We start from the raw sequence: 22,033 nt of genomic DNA, 5'->3' as shown, positions 1-22,033 counted from the left end.
TTAAAAAAAAAAAAAACTTGATAAGAAATAGTTAAATGCTCCTCATGTATCTTCCACATCGTACTTTTTGCTGGACAGCGGACTTTGATTTAAATTTGGTAGGGGCGCCCGGGGGGCTCAGTCGGTTAAGCGTCCGACTTCAGATCAGGTCATGATCTCCCGGTTCGTGGGTTCGAGCCCCGTGTTGGGCTCTGTGCTGACAGCTCGGAGCCTGGAGCCTGCTTCGGATTCTGGGTCTCCCTCTCTCTCTGCCCCCTGCCCTGCTCACACTGTCTCTGTCTCTCAAAAAGGGAATAAACGTTAAAAAGATAATAATAAATACATTTGGTAATGGCGGGAGAGGACCGTACAAGTACGACAGGCAAGTGCTGGAGGCTGACCATGAGACATCGCTACCCTAAAGCACTAGGGCTGTTTCCTGCTCCGACTCTCCCACCGCCCCCCTGCCGTCTGCCCTACTCCCGGGACCCCTCAGCCTCCTCAGCTTCTCCCTACGCATGTCTCCCCTGGTCAGGTGTGCGTTCACCCTGGGAGAAGTCAGCCAGGATCGCGCTTAGTGAGAAGATACTCGGAGGTGGGCGCTTCCTCGAGGGTCATCTCAGGAAGCACTCGTGGAGGTGGGGACAGGCGGGGAGAGGCGGGAAGTCAAGAGAGTGTGTTTCCCTGAGCGGGGTGGGCTGCAGCCCCCTCTGTGCTCCAGAACTCTACCCTCTGGGGGGTCCCTGTTTCCATAAGCAATGCCCCTTGGCAGCTGACTGGCCTTCTCAGTCTGGTTTCTGCACAGAGGAAGCTGGGCCCCCAGAATCTTGCCCGCAGCTCGAGCCGTCTCAGGCCACACCGTGGTGCTTCTGACAATACAACTTCCTTTAAAGACGTGTGCATTTCCTACGAATCTGACTTCAGTCCTTCCCATTCAACAGTGGTCCTGCCTTCAGTTCATTTCTAGACAGGCCCCTCTCCAGCTGGGGTGGGATGTGAAGGTTCCACGGGCAACAGCCTGAAGATTCTTAGACTCTCTCTCACCTGCCGGGGAGGGTCCACTGGCCACTTCCTGCAGTCCTCCCTGAGGTCCTAGCAAAGGGCTTAAGCTCCCTGTTTGATTTGACCCTGACCCCGTGCTCATTTCTTCCACTCATCACCCTCCACCAGGTCCCACCTTCTGAGTTACCACGGACAGCGGTTGGCCAGCCGTTGAGTTCCTGTGCGACCACTTTTCTGCCAGCCACAGTGCTCTCTACTGCCTTTCCCAACGCCCCTGATAGTTCTGCCATCTTCCCAGGCTTTGCTAGTGGTCGCCTTGGCACTTTCCCGTGTGCTGCCTGCCGCCCGGTCCCCAAACCAATGCCACGGGCTTGAGGTTTGTGAACATTAGCCCCCCATCTCTGGATTCCCCTTCCTGTTTCAGTCGGCTAGTGCTGCATAACAAAGGATCCCAAAAGTAGCGGCTGCAAAATGTGTACCTCATTTACCTGCATGGTCAGCCCTTGGGCTCCGTTCAGAAGAGAGCCTTGCACCCTGAACAAACTCCCCGTCATCGGAGCCCGAGACATTTGGGCTGGGCTGGGCTGTTCTATAGGTCTCAGCTGCTCTCTTGCACCTGTGGTCCGTTGGCGGGCTGGCTGGTGGCCAGACGATCGTGGTGAGGGCCTCGGCTGGGACAGGTCCCTCCAGGGTCTGTCACACTCAATCCCTGCCAGCCTGGGCTTCCTGCCACAGGGGTCTCGGGGCTCCAACTTCAGCAAGAACGGCAAGCCCCAACGTGCAAAGGCATTCAAGCCTCTTCTTACGTCCTGTTTCCAGATGCCCATCAGCCCAAGCGAGCCACATGGGCAAAGTCACCAGCGAAGGAGCAGGCGTATGAGATAGAAGCAGCCGCGGCCCTTGCTTGCGATCCACCACCCTGGGGTTCTGGCTCAAGCGGCCGTGTAGACGTGGGCGGGCGTACCTCAACGGGAATGGTAAATGGTAGACTGGAGCTGGTCCAGTCGGGGGCATTTTCGGTCCCAGGTACTTGCTGGGCATCTAATGCTGGACCTACTCCCCATTCCCAAGTGGCTTGCCCTTTATTCCTTCCAGGGACTGGCCTCTCCCCGCCCCCGCCCAAGCCCCTTGGCCCTCTAGGCAGAGCTGATTTGGGTAAACACCTGACCCAAGGACAACCAACCCACAGAGTGGTCTGTGACCTGTGGCTGGGCGTCTGGGTTGGAAAGATGACCCCTGCCAGACAGACTCCCTCCCTAGGGTCTGAGCTCGAGCACCAGAGACAGAACTGCTGGCTGTGGGGGAGCCGGGGGCCAAACGTTTGGGGTGCAGCAAAGGCGGGTGGTCGGGTGAGCCATGCCGGACAGGTGCCCTGGAGAGAAGCTGGTCAAAATGAGCGATGACCTGGGACACTGGCCCAGAGAGGGCGCAAGAGCTGCCTTAGGATAAAGCCCAAGCTCCTGTGGGCCTCAGTCCTCTGTCCCTGTGGGGTCAGCCCTTGGGCTCCGCACCCTAAAGGAACAAACTCCCCGTCACTGGAACCTGTCTGAACAACGCGGTGTTCCTTCTTTCCTCTCCTCCTCCTGGAAGACAGGGGTGGTCTCCCAGCGGTCCCGGACCTCACGGCCATCACCCAAACTCATTATCCAAGCAGCCAGCCAGCTGACCTTTCTAGAACACAAACAAGAACCTGCCATCTCCCTCCCCAAACACTCCTACGTCCATAGACCTCATCGGGCATCTGATGCTGGACCACCGTGCTGGAAATTTCCTCTCTACGGTCTGTGTCCACCGTCCTCCCTCCCCAGCCTTGGGTTCCAGGCTCCCTGCCCTCGTTTGGGCTCCACCAGGGGGGCTGGAAGTGGGTGATTCACTGCTCCTCCCCAGTCTCCACACCCCTGTCACTAATTGAAGGTTTACTACTAAAGCGATGTCACGCGGTTGTCTCGGTGACCGAGGGTGGTAGGGACTCGTTGCCCTAGGGCACCCACTGGCCATCGCCCATGGCCCCACAGCCACAGACCAGCTGTCTGGGGAGGCCGGGCCAGTCTCGGGGGGTGGGGGCACACTCTTGTCCTGTGTCCCCACAGCCCAGCCCTGTCCTGCAGGGGCTTTCTCCTGACTTCCAACTGACCCTTCCATGGCAGAGTAGATGAGAAATGGTTGCCCATTGTAGGTGCTTTTAAGCCTCTTTTTAACAGACCTGCTACCTCTCAGATTTTCCACCAGAAGCCCCCATTACTTTTCGGCAATGCAATACAAATATTTTAGCAGACTAGACGTTAAATCGTTTCCCCCCCTCCAAGAAAGATGCTCACTCCGGACCATGGCCTTCTGGGCCCGTGAGAGACCCCACAGGGCACACAGCCACGCTGTCCAGATGGATTTCACTTTTGCGAATACAAACAGTAATCCAGGGGGATTTACTTTTCGGGAATTACTTTTGGGAGAATGGTGTGAGTCACCAGGCAGGCTGTGGGTGTCAGCTTGAATGCAGGGCTTGGCAAAATCACCCGGGACTGGTTTCCCCGAGGGGGCCGTGACGGCTGCTGGGCGTTGTGGGAACGGGAGCCAGGGGCCTCCAATGCAGCCCGCTGAGTAAGCGGGGTCTGGTCTGCAGGACAGGGACTCACAACAGATCATCTCCAACGCCGTGGGGTCGTTTCACGTAGCTGCAAGGGCGGGTGAGCATTTGGGAGGCTGGCTGCACCCCCAGCTCGTCTGTGCGCCTTGGGTGTCCAGGCGGCGAAGGGGTCCTCTGCACAAAAGAAAGGCATGGCTCGGACAGCGATCCGGGAGGGTGGGTGGCTCTGTCCCTGCTTCTGACCCCCAGGGCCATCCTGTAAACCTGCAGGGGAAGCCATTCCTCACATGGTTGGTGCCTCCGATCTTAGAAATCAAACCCCGCCTGTCTCCCCACCGTGGGAAGGGCACCGACTTCCCTTGGATAGTAACAGCCCTTTGTCCTGTTTTGCTGCCACCCGCAGCCCCAGGGCCTCAACCAGGAGCCCACAAGCCAGGTTGTCAGTAGAGCCGGCCCCTTGCTCTCCCAGAGGCCACAAGGCACTCTGGAACATCAGGAGCCAATCCAGCCTTGCCTGAAGCTGGAGCAGCCTTGCTCAGAGGAGGCCCGGTCCCCTGGGGCCAGCTCCTAGCCTGGAGCCCCACAGCTGGAGGGTCTCACCCTGGTCGAGCATCGGAAACCACTGGGAAGCCCTGAGCCCCTCGCCCAGAGCTTCTGATCTGATTGACCTGTTATGGGCCAGGCTGGCCAAGGGCAGAGCCTACCGTGGGGGAGATTCCCAAACAGGTCTGCACACGGGAACCCGGGGGAACAGCAGTGATATGTGGGGCTCGTGGCCCCCCCAAACCTGAATGTCCCTGCCCCTCTGCCCCGGAGCCCCAGTGGGGCTGCTGGAGCCAGAGCTCGAAGGAGGGAGGGAGGGAAGGAGGGACTTTAGAACTTCCTAGATGTTTTGGGGACTTTAGCCTCGGCTCCTTTCTTACTGTCCCTGTGACTTCATTGCCCTGTGGGCCTGTAAGTTCTTCATAACTTGGGGGTGGGGGTGGGGCAGGGTGTCTCTCCTTTAGCGGCCCGAACACTACTCTGCCAGCCCCAAAGAAGCCCCAGGAAGGGGGACCCCAGCGTCTCTCCCTGAGGGGTCTGCCCAGCACACGGGGGACACTCTGGCCCCCCCAGCCTGAGGACACAGGGCTCGTGTGCCCCCACCGGGACCACTTTGGGAAACAGCTGGGCAGTGTCTTCTAAAGCTAACATACCGTATACAATTCCACCCCAGGCGTGCACGGACGCCCAGACGGAAAACAGCCCGTCTACCGGCAGCCGAGCCAGTTATAAAAACGGTGGCATTTCCATGCGCTGGAAAAGACACAGCACAGAAAGGAACCCACTTGTGACACGCACAACGTGGGTGGGTCCCCAAAACATCACACCAAGTGAAAGGAGCCAGGAGTAAGAGAATAGCACCGTGAGATCCTATTTATACGAACTTCTAGAACCTGCAGAACGACAAAAGGCGGTCGGCGGCTGTCTCTAAGAAAGTACCCACCGGTTTTCAGCATCGCGCGTTCCCACGGGCGGCGGCTGAGGGTCGCAGCGGCTCCAAGTCTCTGCCGGCCCCTGTGTCACCCCTGTCCTCGAGCGTAGCTGACCCCGGCTGTATAGAGCAGTGTCGCCCTGAGGTTCACGGGGATCTTTTTTACAAATCTGCATCTAATTGTGGCCCTCCTTCATCAAAACTCTCCAAAATCCTTCTGGCCAACTCGGGGACAATTTGAATAACGACAGCAAAACTGACAGTAACTCAGTATGACACGTAAAATAGGAGTCACGAGTCCAGGGGCGCCTGGGGGGCTCCGTCGGTTGAGCGACGGACTTCAGCTCAGGTCATGATCTCGCGGTCCGTGAGTTCGAGCCCCGCGTCGGGCTCTGTGCTGATGGCTCAGAGCCTGGGGCCTGTTTCAGATTCTGTGTCTCCCTCTCTCTCTGCCCCTCCCCCGCTCATGCTCTGTCTCTCTCTGTCTCAAAAATAAGTAAACATTAAAAAAAAAAAAAAAAGAGTCACGAGTCCCTACTTGCAGAGTCACGTCGAAGGGAAAGACTTCCTCCTGCAGAACGAAAAGTGGTAAAGACAGACGACGGGATAGGCAACCGCCGTCTGACCAACGTCACGGTCTAGTTTCTTCCTGGCGAGAATCATCAACGGATGCCAACACCGGTGGGCAAAGTTACGATGAGAAGCAGGATGTTTACGTCGTCCCGAAGTTCGGCGTCTCCCGCTCCCTGAGACTTGCTCGCGGCGAAAGTGAAAACTACGATTCGCGCCTGACGCCTCCCTGCCCGAGCGGTCGGCAGGGACTGGACAGATCGACACCTGTGTCTGCTACGGTGCAAGCCCGCTTCTGTGATGCTTCTGATCACAGGGACGCGCCCGAAAGAGGAAACAATCCAGGGCTTGCCGGGAACTGACCTCTTCAGAACCGTCAAGGTCACAAAGACAGAAAGCAAGAAAGGAACGGAACCGAAGTGAGCCAGAGAGGCGTGCAGTTAAGGCAACGAGTGGCCTCAGGGCGTCCGGGGCCACAAGAGCCTCTCCTGTTTGTTGCCAAGGACATCGCGGTGACAGCGGCTGTGGTGCCATGGTGAATTAGCCTTCCTTGTTCAGTGAGCAACCTACATACCTGTACGTGGCCACCCTGCCCAGTTCAGCAGCCCAGGAAGGGAGAGGAACTCTGATCCTGCCCCTCTACCGCTGGAAGCTCCTCGGCAGCTTCTCACTGCATTCCGATGTGCCTGGATGTGCCCGGCTCCGAGCTCCCCCAGCCTTAGCCACACTGTACTGGCCAATGTCACCTCACCGATTCCCCATCCACTGTGGCTCTTGGGGAGCAGGGCTGGACTCTTACTTTTGCCGCATTGCCAGGCTGTGGCACCCGGGAGACACCAAGCAATGCTTCCTGAGTCCATTCTCACTTTCTGCTAGTACCTGCTGGGTTCCCAGGGACAGCCTCCACTCGATGGGGCAGCAGGGAATCACGCACACAGACGAGTGCCGTCTGTGCCGGGAAGGAAGGTGCCGGGCCGCAGGGAAGCCTTCCCCCGGGACAAACCACTGAACTGAGGAGACACTGGAGCCATGTCTCTGCTCCTTAGGGAGTGCCTGGTGCCACCTCGGGGCTCCCTGCCACCCCCCCCAACACACGCACCCAGCACTTTGTGCACAGGCCAGGGAAGGCGTGGGGATCCCGCCCAGCCCCTTCTGAGACCCCACGTCCACGGGCCAGCACCCGAGCCCCCCACTCCCCCCAGCCCCTGGCCGCCACCACCCTACGTTTGGGCTCTAAGACGTCCCTGAAGATGACGGGCTGCTCACTTGAATGAGTTCCCTGGCTCTGCTGTGCTCAGCCCGGGGCTCCTGGGTGGAGGTGGGGAACGTCCCCTCGGAGCCCGCGTGCCCCCTTCCCTGCAGCCCTGTACGGAGCGCGGAGGAGCAGGTTTTCATTCCAGATCCCAGCTGAGGGCGAAGGGGGAGCCGACACCTGCTGGGCATGTCCTTGCAGGACTCCTGACTGCTGTCCATCAACCCAGCCTCGGGGGTCACTTTGGGGGAGAGTGTAAGGCACTGGGCCGCGTGAGCTTGCCCCGGCCCGGCCCCCTGGGACACACGGGTCGAGCCTCCGGAACTTTGATTTTTTTTTTTAACGTTTATTTATTTCTGAGACAGAGAGAGACAGAGCATGGACAGGGGACAGTCAGAGAGAGAGGAAGACACAGAATCTGAAACAGGCTCCGGGCTCCAAGCTGTCAGCACAGAGCCCGACGCGGGGCTTGAACCCACGAACCGTGAGATCGTGACCTGAGCCGAAGTCAGATGCTTACCCGACTGAGCCACCCAGGTGCCCCCAAAATACATAAATTTTAAATCTGACATTTCCTATGCTGCCCGGACCCCCTGTGGGCCGAGCCACAGCCCGAGGGACACTCCCTGCCCGTGGTCACCCCCTGCCCAGAGGTGACCCACGAGCAGTGGCCTCTGTGCATCAGTGTAGAGGCCGGGCCTCTCGCCTCCACTGGGCCGATCCCCGCTGCATTCGCAGCACAGCCCCACCGCCCGGCCTCGGGAGCCCGTCCCGGAGCCCCCGCACATCCTTCTCCTGTCCCAGGGCTCGTCGGGTCGGAGGCGTCGGCCTGCCGCTGGCCTTTGTCCCTTTCCCTTTTCTCAGTATGTTTTTCCTGCCCGGAAGTCGGGGGGACCCATCCTGGCCCTGAGCCCCCCGGTGCCAGCGGGCCCTCTGAGGAGAGGACAGGAGAAAACTCCCCAACACCGCCCGGTCAAGGTCTTCATCCACTTTATTTTCTGCCAAGAACCAGAGCGAGAACATCATTTTTTTCTCTCGAATCCAGAATTGGAAACTATCCTGCTCTGCCTTGAATGAATCGGAGGTGACGTGTCCTCGTTTCCCACTTAGAATGCACACCGGGTCCTGTGGAATAATTGCATCCCGGGAGGCTTACTTTGTGCCTTCACCTAGGCCGTCACCGTATAAACAGGCGGTCTTAGAGTCGCGCTGGCCTCTGCGATGGCGATTAGCAAATGGGGTAAAATTCACCCGAAGGCGGACGCACCTTGACCCGCTCTGGGGGGTGCAAGGGCAGACCTCCTTCCCTCCCAGTGACCCTGCTGCTGGTCCTCGAGGCTCTTTTGCTTTGATGAGCCAAGAATAGTCTTTGTAGAGACCCGCCTGTAGGAACCGTGTGAGCCCGACCTCAGGCCAGAGTGTCAAAGTGGGGCCGATGCATTTTCCGTTTCACGCAGGGCAGGGACACAGCAGCACTCGGGCCCACCACCTGGGTCTACGCCTGCATCCCCAGGGCCTCCGGGGACTGTCAAATGTCCTTGAGTTGGGGCGGGGTGGGGGGGGGGGTGTCTCCTTCCACATGAGTTCCTTTATGAGACCATCATTAACTCTTGAAAGGAAAACAGCTGTGGATAAAGGACCCCGGCTTCTCTACCAGCACTGACCCTGGTCTCCGGGGTCCCCAGCCGTCTCCCTGGAGGTGTACAGAGAGTAACAAGAAGTTTCCTAGAGATTCTCTGCTCCCTTCACAGAAGGGCAAACGGAGGACCAGAGGAGAGCGGTGACGCGCGTGGGCCCCGGGGCCTGACCAGACGCCCCGCCACCGCTGTCCCCGTTCCCACCGTGGCCCACCTAGAGGAGAGCACAGCTACTGACTGTCCTTCCAGAAGCGCTGGGCCAGGGCTGAGCAAAGCTGCCAGCGGCCCCTCCTCCCCTGGGGGGACAATGGTGGGGGGGCCTGCTATTGCAAGAACACTGGGGAGGCAGCCCGTGGGCTGATACCGGGGGACCCAAACCTGCACAGTCAGGAGCCTGTCTAGAGGGGTAATTCGAGTCCCCAACACCGAAGCCCACACCTCTCGTGACAGGAGAGTTCTGGTAAACACAGACGTCTCTCTTCTCATTCCTCCCATGGAGACCTGACGATTTGCAAGAGGTTAAGCTTCCCAAAGTTAAGAACGTGTGTGTGTGCATGCATGTTTGTGCGTGTGTGTGCATGTGTGTGAGCATGCATGTATGTGCATGTGTGCATGCCTTGTGTGCATGTGTGTGTGCGTGTGCATGCCTCATGTACATGTGTGTGTGCGTGTCCGTGCCTCGTGTGCATGTGTGTGCATGTGCGTGCCTCATGTGCATGTGTGTGTGCGTGCCTCGTGTGCATGTGTGTGCATGCCTCATGTGCATGTGTGTGTGCATGCCTCATGTGCATGTGTGTGCGTGTGCATACCTTGAGTGCATGTCTGTGTGTGTGCATGCCTCGTGTGCATGTGTGCGTGCATGCCTCGTGTGCATGTGCATGCCTCATGTGCATGTGTGTGCGTGTGCATGCCTCGTGTACGTGTCTGTGCATGCCTCATGTGCATGTGTGTGTGTGCCTCATGTGCATGTGTGTACGTGTGCATGCCTTGTGTGCATGTGTGTGCGTGCCTCATGTGCATGTGTGTGCATGTGCATACCTCGTGTGCATGTCTGTGCGTGTGCATGCCTCGTGTACATGTGTGTGCGTGTGCATGCCTCATGCGCATGTGTGTGCATGCCTCGTGTGCATGTGTGCGTGTGCATGCCTCGTGTACATGTGTGTGCGTGTGCATGCCTCATGTGCATGTGTGTGCATGTCTCGTGTGCATGTGTGTGCACATACATGTGTGTGCACGTGTGCATGCCTCTGTGTGTGTGCATATATGTGCGGATCCATGTTTCTGAAGGTCATGCCTTTGGACAGAAGTGCAGAAAGTACTTTCCCTTTCAAAAGGCCGCTTCTTCCCCATCATACGCTTCAGCCTCTCCTTTCCACAGAAGGCCTTGACTCACACCCCCCCCCACCATGTCGTAAACAGTTCTCTTATTTTGAAATGTATCCATTAAACTGGTGAACCCCTAGGAAATCTTACCCTGGTAAGAGCTACCCTAGGCCTCATCCCAAAGGCAGAACCCAGTCAGGAAGTGATAGATTTGGCTGCACACACATTTAAAAATCTGTGCGTCACAAACAAAAAGTGAATTCCAAAGGTAAAAAGACAAACTGAAAAACCGATGTGATGCACACTAGCACAGGGTAGACACGGGCTAAAAGCCTTATTGTAAAAGAGCTCTAGAAGAAGAAAGAGACACACAGCCCAAACAAAACAAAAATGTGCAAGAGCACACACAGGCAACATTCTAAATGGCCAATAACAGCATCAAAAGATGCTCAACGTCGCCAGCAAAGAAATAAAAATCCAAGCAACAAAAGGCCTGTTCCCCAAGCCTGCCCGAGAGGAAACGGAATGTGCAGGGTGGCCAGCGGCCAGCAGGAGACAGAGGGCCATTTGCCCCCCCGTGGCGGACACGGCATCGCCGATTCCTCTGGAATGCATCCTGCCAAAGTGCGAGGTAGTCTTTGTCCCAGCCCAGCGGCGTCTGTTCTAGGAAACCACCCTGAGTAGATACTCAGGCCACTTCCTACACAGCAGCCCCCCCAGCTCAGCTACCCCGCGGTCGCCAGGGTCCAGGAGCAGATGACCCTCCTTCTGACGGATCCTCAGGTCACCGGCAGCCTCCCGCTGCGCCACACGCCTGGGCCATTCGCCTCCTTCATCCAACCCTCTGACATCACAAGAAGGGCGAGCACAGTAATAATAATAATAATTATAATAATAATAATAATAGTAACTTATTATTAGTTATTATTGTTACTCTCTTTTTGCGCCTAGTTCATAAGCTAATTGGTCACACGTATAAGAGAAAACACAGTCTGTGTAGGGATCAGTACCACCCCTGATTTCAGGCATCCACCGGGTCTCTGAACGGACTCCCCACGGATAAGGGGTGGGGGACCACTCTGTCACCAAAGATGTTCATCACGGCACATATTTAAAAACCGTGAAGAGGGGCGCCTGGGTGGCTCAGTCGGGTAAGCGTCCGACTTCGGCTCAGGTCATGATCTCACGGTTCGTGAGTTCGAGCCCCGCGTCGGGCTCTGTGCTGACAGCTCGGAGCCTGGAGCCTGCTTCTGCTTCTGTGTCTCCCGCTCTCTCTGCCCCTCCCCCGCTCACTCTCTGTCTCTGTCTCTCAGAAATGAATAAACGTTAAAAAAATTAAAAAAGAAAAAAAGAAAAAAGTTTATTAAAACAACTCACCAAAGCATTAAACAATGTTTTAATGGGTTTCTTGACACTTGGTCCCCGAATTCCCCAGACTGGAAAGACTAGAAATGCCCCACACCCCTGCTTCTTCCCTGTCAGAAAAAGCCTCTGGTTTTTGTCCTGTCAACCCCCTGGAACTTACTAGACAGAAAACGATCCCCAGTTCACCCCAGAGGCAAGGAGTGCCCCAGGGGGGACCTGCACACAGATGGTTAACTGTGTCTTCCTTCCCTTCCCGGGGTTCCACCCGCCCCCCCCTCCCCGGCCTCACCTGAGCAGCACCTGGAACACCAATGGCCTTGAGCAAGGACTCAAACATCAGCCCAAACCGCAGGGGTACAAGGTCCCATGGCCCGAGCAGAGCGCAGAAACAGAACTTGACTTAACCGTGGGGCTCTTGGGGCTGGCTCCCCTCCCCTCCCGCAACAGGCCACCAGGAACACCTTTTACCCCTTGTGTGTGTGTGTGTGTGTGTGTGTGTGTGTGTGTGTGTGTGTGTGAGCCCGCAGGAGGAACGGGGCTGCTGGTGTCCACTCCGCCCCCCACCCCACCCCACAGAACCCCAACCCGGGAGGCCAGGCCCAGGGCCCACACTCCCAGGCGCCCAGACCTGAGTGACTGAGCCACGCGTGCCTGGTGGGCTCCTACCTGCCTCTTCTCCCTGGGAGGGGTATCTGCCTCTCCTCAGCCTCCTGGGGCTCCTGATCTGTTAGCTGGGGGGAAGGAGTAAGCGCGCACTGCGAGGAGGCCACGGCCCAAACTAAAGGCGCAGGCAGCTGGCGGCCTGGACAGCTTTCCCGGAGAGGAAGCCGGCCCCGGAGCAGGCAGCCTGGGGGGCCCTGGGGCCGGGCGGCCGGACGTCGGGCTCAACCTTCGCGCGCGGGAAGACGACGAGGACCGCGCCGCGGACCGGGCGCCAGGGACACGATGGACGCTCGTGGAGGAACTTCTAGCAACGCTGCAGCCGGTCACCACGGCACCGACGTCAGGACGGAGGAGCCAGCGAGCGCCGGCCTCCGGCCCGCCCCTTCGGCTGCCAACCTTCCAGCGTTTACGGAGCGCGCGCCCCCCGCGCCGGCACCCCGGGGACAGGGCGGCCCCCAGCGCCGGCCCCGCCTCCGGCAGGGCGGGCGTGGGGGGGGGGGGGCGGGTCACACGTCAGCCACCCCGAATTCCCCGGCGCGGGGGGCGCCCCGGGCCGGAGCGAGCCCGGGCGCGCGGGGCGGGGCGCGGGCGGCGCGGCCGGACGCCGGGCGGGGGGCGCGGGAGTGGGTGTGGGGGCGCCCCGCAGCCGGCCGGCAGGTGGGCGCGCGCTAGCGGGCGGGGGTCCGGCGGGCCGCGCGCCTCCCCCGGAACTCGGCCGTGCCATTCCCATGATGCCCAGCCACCGGGCACGGCTTCCGGAGCGCGGCCGCCGGTAGGTCCGGGGAGGGGGCGCTGCCGCCGCCCGCGCCCGCCCCGCCCCGCCCCGCCCCCGGCGCGCCCGCCCCCCGGCCCCGCGCGGGCACGCCGCCTCCCCCGCCCTGCCCTCCAGTCCCCTCCCCTCCCCTCCCTTTCCCTCCCCTCCCCTCCCCTCTCCTCCCTCGCTCCCCGGGGCGCGCGCGCGCGCGCGCGCGCGGGCGGCGGGCCGGGGGGCGGCGAGGCCGGGGCGGGGCGAGCGCGGCCGGGCCGGGGGGTTGGGGGGGTGGGGAGGGGGGCGGGCGCCGGGCTGCCGCCTGGCCTGGGTCGGGGAGCGCGTCCCCGAGGCGGCCCGGCGGCCCTCGGAGCCGGCGGCGCGCGGCGGGCGGGCCCAGGTGCGCGCAGGTGAGGCCCCGCGGCGGGCGCTTCCGGCCTGGCCGGGCCCCCCGCCCCGAGCACGGCCGCGGGCCCGGCCCTCGGGCGGAAAGGCGACCCCGCCCCGCGCCCCGCGCCCGGCCGCGGCTTCCGGGAGGGTCGCGGGGCCTCGGCGGGGCCTCGGGCCGCCAGCGCATCCCCGGCGCAGACCTGGGCGGAGGCCGGCCCCGCCCCGCGGGAGGTGCCCGGGCTCCCCTGGCCGAGCGCCCCGGGGCCGGGCCCGCTGGGAGGGTCTCGGCCGCTGCGCCCCCGGACACAGGCGGTGGCCCGGCAGCTTCGCAGGAGAAGAGGTCGTGGCGACCCTGTGGACCCTCCTCTCCTGGCAGGCCCACGCCCACTTGCCCCCCCCCCCCACCCCCAGGCCCTCCTTCTGGGCCTGGTACCCTGACCCTCACCATCCTCCCCCACGAGGGGAAGCTGCCACCTGAGCGGGAAGGACAGGAGCTGAACCACTCTTTGGTGAGCCGAGAAATGTGCTTGGGGGCATTTGGTGCAGGGAGCCAGACTGTTCAGAGGATAAGCCAGCTTCTGTCCTCCGCGCCCCCCTGGAGTCTGGCATCCACACTGAGATGCCCGGGTGCCCCCCCCCCCCAACGCGCTTCCAGCTTTGGCACCGCGTGGCTTTGGGGTGCAGGGCTGGGTGGCCCCACTGGCCACCCTCCAGGCCTGGTTTGGGGCTCTCGGGGTACAGGGTGGCTATTTGACAAAGCTTCGGCTCACAGTTCTCTCCAAGTATAGTTTTGGGGAGTTTTTCCGAATGATTCATCTTATGTAGTTGATTGTTTTAAATACGCAAGCTGTCGCTGGAGATTCCCTGTGAGTTTTTTACCTCATTCTCGCACTAGGTGATTTGACAGTTCAGAAGCCTCCTCACTGGGAGTCTGAGCTCTCTACAGCCGTGCAACCACGGGAACACGGTGAACACGGGGAGACCAGTGTCTGTCCTTCCCCCAGCTATGCTACGTGGTATGGAAATCACTGCAGCCCAGTGCCTTTGGGTTCGTTGCTGCGCCCGCTTTTAAAAATTGTATTGCGGCTTAAGTAGTTAACATTCTTGATATAGACTCTTCAGAGCCCGAGGCTGACGCGAACATCTCATGATCTCTGTCATTTTGCTGAGGCAGCTGGAATAACCCCCACTGCAAGGTGGGCACAGACTCCCCTAGCCAGTGAAAGAGCCCTCTCCCCACCCTGTCGTCCCCACCAGTCTGTGACCCCGGGAGCCTTCCGGGAGGGTGATGTTACGAGAGAGATTTGGGGCCGCAGTGGGATGCCGGGGTCTGAGAACTGGCAGATAGCTTCACATACTTCCTCTGGTACCAGATCTGTAGCCCAGGATAGTTGTGAATTAGCTGTGATTAACTGTCTTTGGTCTCAGGGTTAAGTTTTTCCAAAATTCAATTTCAAGCCCTTAAATTAATGCTCTTTCTAAAAAAAAAAAAAAAAAAAAAAAAAAAAAATCTGTACTAGCTGAAGTTTCGGCATCTGAATTAGATGTTTCTGATTTTCTTTACCCTGTGGCAGTCAAAAGTCTATTTTAAAAGTAGGTAAAGGAATGGGAAAGGGGGAGGGGAGGAAGACCTAACCCCTGAAATGCTTTACAAACATTGGCTCCTGTGTTATCCCACCGAACCTGGCCTTGAGAATTTCAAGTGATTGCAATAAATGCTTTTACGTAATAGTTTCACTTTGGGGACACACGAATCAGTGATAGTGAACGGCTTGCTTCTGAAGCTGTTGTGCCCTCTGGTTAAGTTGCACCTGTTTGGGCAAGTCTGTGCCTAGGTTGCCGGCCACGCTTTTCTTGGAAAGGACTGTGGTGTGTAAATACAAGATGATGTGCTCGTCGGGACGGAGGCTCCTGGTAGAGAAGGGTCCATGTTAAAAGCAAAGCAGATACACAGGCCGGTTCCGGTCTGTCCACTGGGGTTCAAAGGCGGTGACAGCCGTGCCCGGCACTATCCTGGGGCGGAACTCAGTTTCCCTGTTGCTGTAAATGCTGCAAAGCTGTCTTGCATCACAGATGTTTTGCATTTTAATGGGGGGGGGGGTGGTCAGAAATCAGGGATCAGAAAAACAGGTTAGGAATGACCAGTTAGGTGACGTGTCTTGTATTTTCTAAGCGACTCTCTACGGTGCCCGTCACATCCCCCTCTGCAGCGGTCCCTGACCTTTAGCGGAAGGGTGCTTTGCAAACAGGTCCTCAGAACCGCTCCCAGGACCAGCCCAGCGGTTCCGCTGACGCAGCCACCCTCGGTCCGAGATGCGGGAACCGGAGTAACCACGAAGGATGAGAAAGGGCGCGTGACAGCGTGTGGGACGGCTTCTCTGCCGATTAGCGAAGAATGATATCAGCCCATGAGACCGCCTGGCAGTTTTTAAACAAAAAGGCTGTAGGCTCTGTGGCTCTTTAAAGACTGTCTGGGGAATTCGTTTTTTCATTGCTCACGGCACATAACTTTTTATTTCAGGGGCTTGTTTTCCACATGGAGAAGGAAACTATCCGCGAAGTCACCCTGAGCTTACATTCACACAGTCATTCTTTTTAACCTGCGGAGACGCATACGCGCACCTGATCCCGTCGGCACCTGTTGGCAGCCTTTTGCGGCAAATAACACCTCGCTTCCCGCGCAGAGAAGACGGAAGGCCGAAGCAGGAACACAGGACGGGGCAGAGACGCTTGCGGGGGCCTCGGTGTGAGCCCGGTGCCCATGGCTCGGGGGCGGGTCCTTCCGCGCCTCCCCCTGCAGCTGCGCGGACCGAGGCCCAGGAAGCATGAGTGACCTCCCCCCCCGCGCCCCCGGCTCACCCGGCACCGGATTCTGAGCCGCCTCTCTGGACTCCAGCCTGGCGTGCCGTTTCTCCGTGGCCGCGTGCGCCAACAGAGTTGCGATGACCCCCCCTCTTTCCTCCCAGGATGTGAAACGGGCAGAAAAATAAAGAGTCGCCTTTCCGCACGTCCCTCCCCGCCTGCTAGAATGTTTCTCATGAACGCCCCTCCTGTGGTTGCTCTCCAGTCGAAATGGGAGGCCTTTGGCACACCCGGGGGCTTTAGGTTTCCCGGGGGCTTCGCAGAGCCGCACGAGGGCGTCGCGAGGGCTTCGGTGAGTGCCCGAGTGCAGATGGTCATTAGCACGCTGCAGAGCCACGAGGCCGCTCTGGGCATGAGCAATGAGCTTGCCCTGCAGAGAAGCCAGAGGGCAGAGAGAGGCCGGGACGCCAGGCTGGCCGCCAACCCCGCGTTTGCCGCCTGTGGGCTTGCTGCCGATTTTGCCCCCTCCAGGGAGGAGGAAGCTGCAGCCTTTGGCCCCCTGGTGCTGGATTCGGACAGCGACGATTCCGTGGACCGGGACATCGAAGAAGCCATCCAGGAGTACCTAAAGGCCAAGGGCGGGGCCGCCCAGCCGTCCGGGGCCGCGGACGGGGGGAGGCGGTGCAGACCAGAGGTTCCCCGGAGTAGCGCCCCGACGGCCCCGTGTCCCCCGAAGCTGGCACCCAGCTCAGGGGGCGCCCCTGGCAGCCGCGTGCGAGCTGGCCGGGACCAGGGCTCCGCCTCCCCGGCGAGCGTTAGCAGCGATGACTCCTTCGAGCAGAGCATCCAGGCAGAGATAGAGCAGTTTCTGAACGAGAAGAGACAACACGAGACCCCAAGAGGTGACGTTCCCGTGGACACAAAACCAGACCCCGGCGATAATCCGGCCAGACCGGCGTTTAGGTCCAGCAAAGAGCTGGCGGTCAGGGCACACCATGCACCGGGTGTGACTGGAGCCTGCAGGGATTTTCTCTTCCGGAAACCCCCCAGGCTGTCGAGGGTGAGCACGCGGCCCCGAGGCCTCAGGTCTAAGGCGGCTGTGGAGCCTGCGGAAGCGGCCCAGAATAAAGGTACCATCAGGAGGAGCGCGGGCCCCGGAAGGAGGGCGAAGCGACCCAAGAGCACGGCCCCGGTGCCCGAGGCGTCCGGCTCCAGCAGTGACGATGGCATCGAGGAGGCCATCCAGCTGTACCAGCTGGAGAAGAGGAAGGAGGCGAGCGGAGACGCGCCGCAGAGAGCGCCCTTCGCGGAGGGGAGGGGGCCCGACCCTCCCCCACGCGGCACAAGCCACTCCACAAAAAGTGCCTTGCCCGAAACCCACAGGAAAACACCAAGCAGGAAGAAGCCGGCGGCCCCGAAGGCCGTGGACCTCCGCCCAGGTGGCCCTGCCCCTGACCCCCCCTCCAGGCCCCCCAGGGAACCCAGAGCTGCCGAAGACGAGCTTGCCGAACGGCCGCCGTGCGGGGCAGAAACATCCGCCGAGCTGATGTGCGCGGAAGCGATCCTGGACATTTCCAAAACGATCCTGCCAGCCCCTGTGGGGGGCGGCGAGAGCCCCCCGCCTGCCAGCCCGCTCTCCTACCCCCTAGCCCTGCCTGCCCGCTCCGACGGGGACAGCAGCTCCGTGGACAGCAATGACAGCATCGAGCAGGAGATCCGGACGTTCCTGGCTCTGAAGGCTCAGTCGGGGGGTTGGCTGGCCACCACGGAGAGCCGCCCACAGTCCACACAGAGCCCACCGCCGTCGCCTGGCCCCGGGGTCCCTGTCTCCAAAACGCTGGGCCTGTCACTGAGCTGCAGAAGGAAACGCAGGGGAGGCAGCAACGCTGCGCGGCCGTCCACACCCAAGAAAACAAGAGAGATGGTGCAGGAGGGGGCCCAGGCCGCAGACCACGGCCCCGGGAACGCGCAGCCCGGCCGGGCCCCCAGGACGGAGGGCGAGACCAGGGGCCAGCCCCTCTCCTGCAGGCCACTGGAGCTGGGCGAGCAGCACGGTGGCCCGGACGCGAGGGGCGGCGGGTGGCCCGGCCACGGGAAGGCGGCCGCGGTGAGGAGCACCGGGGGGAAGGGGAGCTCGGAGGACAAGAGCAGCTCACTGGACAGCGACGAGGACCTGGACACCGCCATCAAGGACCTGCTTCGGTCCAGGCGCAGGCTCAGGAGGAGGTGGAAGGACCCCAGGGCCGCGTGCAAGAGGAAGGTCAGGTTCAGCACCACTGAGACCCAGTGCGTGGATAAACTCGGGGGCTGCCAGAAGGACTGGAAAGACAAGAGCCCTCCTCTGTTGAAGAGTTGCCTCTCCAAACCCAAAAAAGACAGCAGAGAGAATCAGGTGAAAACAACTTTGAGCGTCTCCTGCAGGGAAACGGAGAGAACGCGGGCAGACGGCACGGGGACCGCGGACGCGCCCCCGGTCCTCCAGTCAAGGAGAAAAGCGTCCGAAGGGAACTCGTTCTGCGGTGACGCAGAAGCCTGTGAACTTCAAGGTGCCAGCCCCAGCCCTGGGCCCCCGCCCGATGACAGCAGCTCTGTGGACAGCGATGACAGCATCGAGCTGGAGATTAGAAGGTTTTTGGCCGAAAAGGCCAAGGAGTCCGGGAGCGGTTCAGAGGCCCTAGGAGGGGGCCCCGCCGCCCCGGGCACACGGAGCATGCCCAGGCCCGAGCTGCCGTGCCAGAAGGTGTCCACTCCCGCCCTGGCCCTTCAGCCCGGTGTGTGCACACAGAGCCAGCGGGGCAGGGGTGGCCCTGGGGGCACGGGGAGGGCCTTCCTTCCAGGCGGGAGGAGCGGCCCCCTGGCGGAGCAGGCCTGCCTCCCTGCGGCCCTGGCCAGGCGCACCGGCACGGCCGGGGCCCTGTCCGCCAGAGGGTCGGCTGCCGGTCGGAGACTCATTTGCACTCACAGAGATCAGAGCCCGCGAGGGGCCGGGGGTGCCAGAGAGCGAGCTCTTGGCCCGCCGCCCACTCACGTCGAAGCTGGCGTCCGGACGGAAAGCCCCGGTGCGGCCTTTGCTGTGACCACACGGGGCCGGAGCCCGCGGACTCACAAGCCGGGAGCGGACGGCCTGGGGGGCCCCCAGACCGGCCTCGCCCTCCCGTGGGCCGACTTCGCCCACCAGAGTCGGCTGCAGAGCGCGTGGGCGCTGAGCCCGGAGGGCAGAGAGGCCGTGTGGAGAGGGGGCCTCGGGGGCCAGAGAGACCAGGGGCCGGAGGGCCAGGACCCCAAGAAAGGCCTACCCTTCGCAGGCTTCTCCTCACTGCTGTCCACACAGTTATTCCACTTCGGGAAGAGTGTCTCCTGGGGGGGGAAGCAGGCGGGAGTCTTTAGCCCGCCCCTGAGTCTGCCCCTGCAGGGCCCGTCCTTCTCGGCCTTCAGAGACACGCCGGCTGGCCACAGCCCCGTGTCCGGAGGCTCGCGCCTGCTCACGAAGAAGGAAGGCGGACGCTGGCCCAGCCGGAAGTCACAGGCTGCGTGCACCCTGCACGCCAGGAGGAACTCGGGCTCTGAGGACGACGGTTTGGACCTGAGGTACAGGCGGAGGGCCGTCGGTGGAGAGGACGAGGCCCGGGAGGCCGTGGGCAGCGACTCGAGCGAGCTCAGCGACACGTCCGTGGAGGAGGGCGGCGGCCCGGCGGCCAAGGGCAAAGCCCTCCAGCCCTGAGGACGCGTGCTGGCTCTGTGTCCTTGTGGGAAGCGCGTCTGTGTGCGCCCGCTGCTCGCGAGCCTGGGCCCGGAACGGGAAGGCCCCCTGCGCAGCCCCGTAGACGGGTAGGCCCGCCAGGAGCGGTGGTGTTATTTAACAGATGTGTCCTGGAAAATAGGGTTTTTGTAGCCTTTTTGTAAATTATTTAAAGTGCTGTAAAAAGTATTTTTGGAAAATGCTGTTGTTTGGTTTTGTAGGGCATTCCTAACTGCCGCTTTCTGTGGTCTGTGTGCGAGACTTAGATTAGCGGCCACTTGGCTTGGCCGTCACAGCCAGGGCTCAGGTGACCCTGACCGCCAGTGTGGCCGCTGGAAGGGTCTGGCTGTGCCTGGGAAGGCAGCGGTGGACGCCCGCCCTGAGCGTCCCAGAAGCGCCCCCGGAGGCTTCCGTCGGGAAGCTACTGGACAGCTCTTGTGACCTGAAGGCCACCGGTCCCGCGAGGCCAGGGCGAGTCCTCTGAGCGCTGCGGTCGCCGCCTCCGCAGGAGAACATTTCAAAGCACAACGGCCAGCGGGCGGACGGACTGGCACCCGAGCCTGTGTTGTTTAACGTCCAGCCCTGTTCAATTCCTGTGTGATTCTAACAGCCCAATAAAGCCCTTTTCGTATGGGAGCCACTATTCCTCGTCGTCAGTCACGGTCTGGGAAGGTGACGTCCCCTGAGAGTGCCCTCCTCCCCGTCGGCACTCGGGAACACACGAGACCGGGGCCGCTTTCCTTGTTGTGCCCAGACGTCTGGAGAGCCCTGGATGAGGCCCAGCACCCTCCAGGGACCGGGGCCTCGCCAGGGCGTGCCTGCACACTCACTCATTCACACTCACACACACTCACACACTCACACACTCACGCACTCAGCAGGTGCGCCAGGCGGCTTCCCCGGGGCCCGCCTCCCCGAGGCACGATGGGCCTGGGCCGTTGCCTGCGCTGTTGCGAGTGGGGGGGAGGCCTTGCGGAGGGGGGAGAGTGTGGCTTTCCGTGCCTCCTGCTCAGAGGCTGCCGGGGAGACAGGAGGGGCTGCTGTCGCGTGGGGTGGACGCTCAGCGGTCACGACGTTGACGTGCAAAACGTCCGGCAAACGTTTTTGTCTGCGGCCCTGAGTTTTACGACTCACTGTTGCATTCAGCTGACGGACCTGGACAAGGTTTGCTTTGCAGCTGAGTTTAGTATTCAGACGTGCAAGTGAATTTTCTACAGGCTTGTGCACCCTGGGGTTTAGCGACGGCCCCTTCTGCACCCATAGGCCGGGGAGCACCCGTGGGCCCTCAGCCTGCAGCCCGCCCTCCGGCCCGCCCGACACCTGCAGGGGTCCGTCCGCCAGCCCCGTGGCCGGCTCTTAAGTCGCTTTGGTGCCCCCCCGGAGAAACAGTTCGTGTGATCCATGCTTTACATTTAATTTTGAAGAAGTGCTTTTAACACTGGGAAACGAAAATCAGCTTGTTTTGTATATAGGAACTGGGTTTTTTTTAATGCAAATGAGTCCAGCCCTGCTTGTAAATCTGCTTAGGCAGCTCGTCTTACCCAGAGTGGCCTTTGTGGGACGGGATGGTGACTAGAGGACCCTCCTGTGCACTTAGCTCTGAGTACCCCCTGCCCCTGCTGCTTGCTGTCTCCTCTAGGCCCGGCACCCTTCACGCATGCCTCCTTCCTGCCCCCGGGTTCCCGCGGCCTCTGCGACACTGACGCCCATTCTGCGTGGGGCACCGCTGTTCACACACGCCTTGTTCTGACACACACCAGGCACAAGCCTGCTTGGGCTGGTCCCTCCCAGGGACCCTGTGCCCTAGGTCAACTCTGGCGCACGCTGGGGCCCAGGCCAGAGGTTCCCCCCGCACCATCTCTGGGAAGGGGGCCGTGGTGGGGTGAGTGTGCGGGACCTGACGCCACAGCCCTGAGTAGCAGTGTCCAGGGAGCTGCCGCACGGGGTGCCGAATGTGCACCCACCTCTGCGGGCAGGGGGACCGTGTGTTCCCAAATCAAGCCTCGCTTCCGGGGGAAGGAGGGGTCTGTGTGCCTGGGGCCAAAGGTTCATTCATTTAATGCAAAGAAGGAGAGAGGCCTAATGGGCACAGTGGGAAGAGAGGTGGGGAGGGGAGGGAGGGTCCCGGGGGTTCAGACGTGAGGTCCATCAGGAGAGGGAGGGTCTCCTACAGCCAAGGCTCACTCCCTCCTTTTATGACTCAACATCTGAATTCTCGGCAGGTTTCTGGAGCTGAGACACAGTCGCCTCGGGAAATCGGGCCCTAAGTTTAAGTTCTAGCGCCTTCTCTGCTCATATAAAAAGATGAAAAGTATTGCGCCCTTGCTCCCCGCCCCCACCGCCCTCCGAACTAATTTCAGGGCCTGTTTAAGGGACCCAACATCCACCCTGCAAGCCACCACCGGGTTCGCTCCAGGGAAGGCGGACCCGGAGCGGGAAATAGTCTGTTATTTGCAGAGTCTTTGGGTTTCTGCCATTCGGTGCCCTGGACAGACGTTCCGCCCA

General features: G+C 60.8%; 1 protein-coding gene across 9 annotated transcripts; it reads left to right on the top strand.

The window, feature by feature from the left end:
* The first annotated feature begins 12,129 nt into the window (after positions 1-12,129).
* Positions 12,130-20,164, top strand: PPP1R26 (protein phosphatase 1 regulatory subunit 26). 9 transcript variants are annotated; one of them, XM_060608217.3, is made up of 4 exons: positions 12,130-12,621; positions 13,449-13,496; positions 13,883-14,003; positions 15,509-20,164. In XM_060608217.3, the coding sequence occupies exon 4, from the start codon at positions 16,016-16,018 to the stop codon at positions 19,508-19,510; it is 3,495 nt and encodes a 1,164-aa protein (XP_060464200.2). In that variant the 5' UTR covers positions 12,130-12,621; positions 13,449-13,496; positions 13,883-14,003; positions 15,509-16,015; the 3' UTR covers positions 19,511-20,164. The 9 variants fall into 9 exon arrangements, with proteins under 9 accessions (XP_060464200.2, XP_060464203.2, XP_060464207.2 ...); XM_060608219.3 differs by lacking the exon at positions 12,130-12,621 and adding an exon at positions 12,635-13,007; XM_060608214.3 differs by lacking the exon at positions 12,130-12,621 and adding an exon at positions 14,101-14,183 and having other exon boundaries at positions 13,014-13,496.
* The last annotated feature ends 1,869 nt before the right edge of the window (positions 20,165-22,033 follow it).

The sequence above is a fragment of the Panthera onca genome, chromosome D4 (assembly GCF_046562875.1).
Source record: "Panthera onca isolate mPanOnc1 chromosome D4, mPanOnc1 haplotype 2, whole genome shotgun sequence".
In the NCBI taxonomy this organism is placed as follows: Eukaryota; Metazoa; Chordata; class Mammalia; order Carnivora; family Felidae; genus Panthera; species Panthera onca.
The sequence above is the reverse complement of the archived record's forward strand: the minus strand, read 5'-3'. Positions and strand labels throughout refer to the sequence as shown.

What these genes read in the sequence shown, in the direction of transcription:
- PPP1R26 (XM_060608224.3), top strand. Translation starts at nt 16,016, where the DNA reads ATGTTTCTCATGAACGCCCCTCCTGTGGTTGCTCTCCAGTCGAAATGG.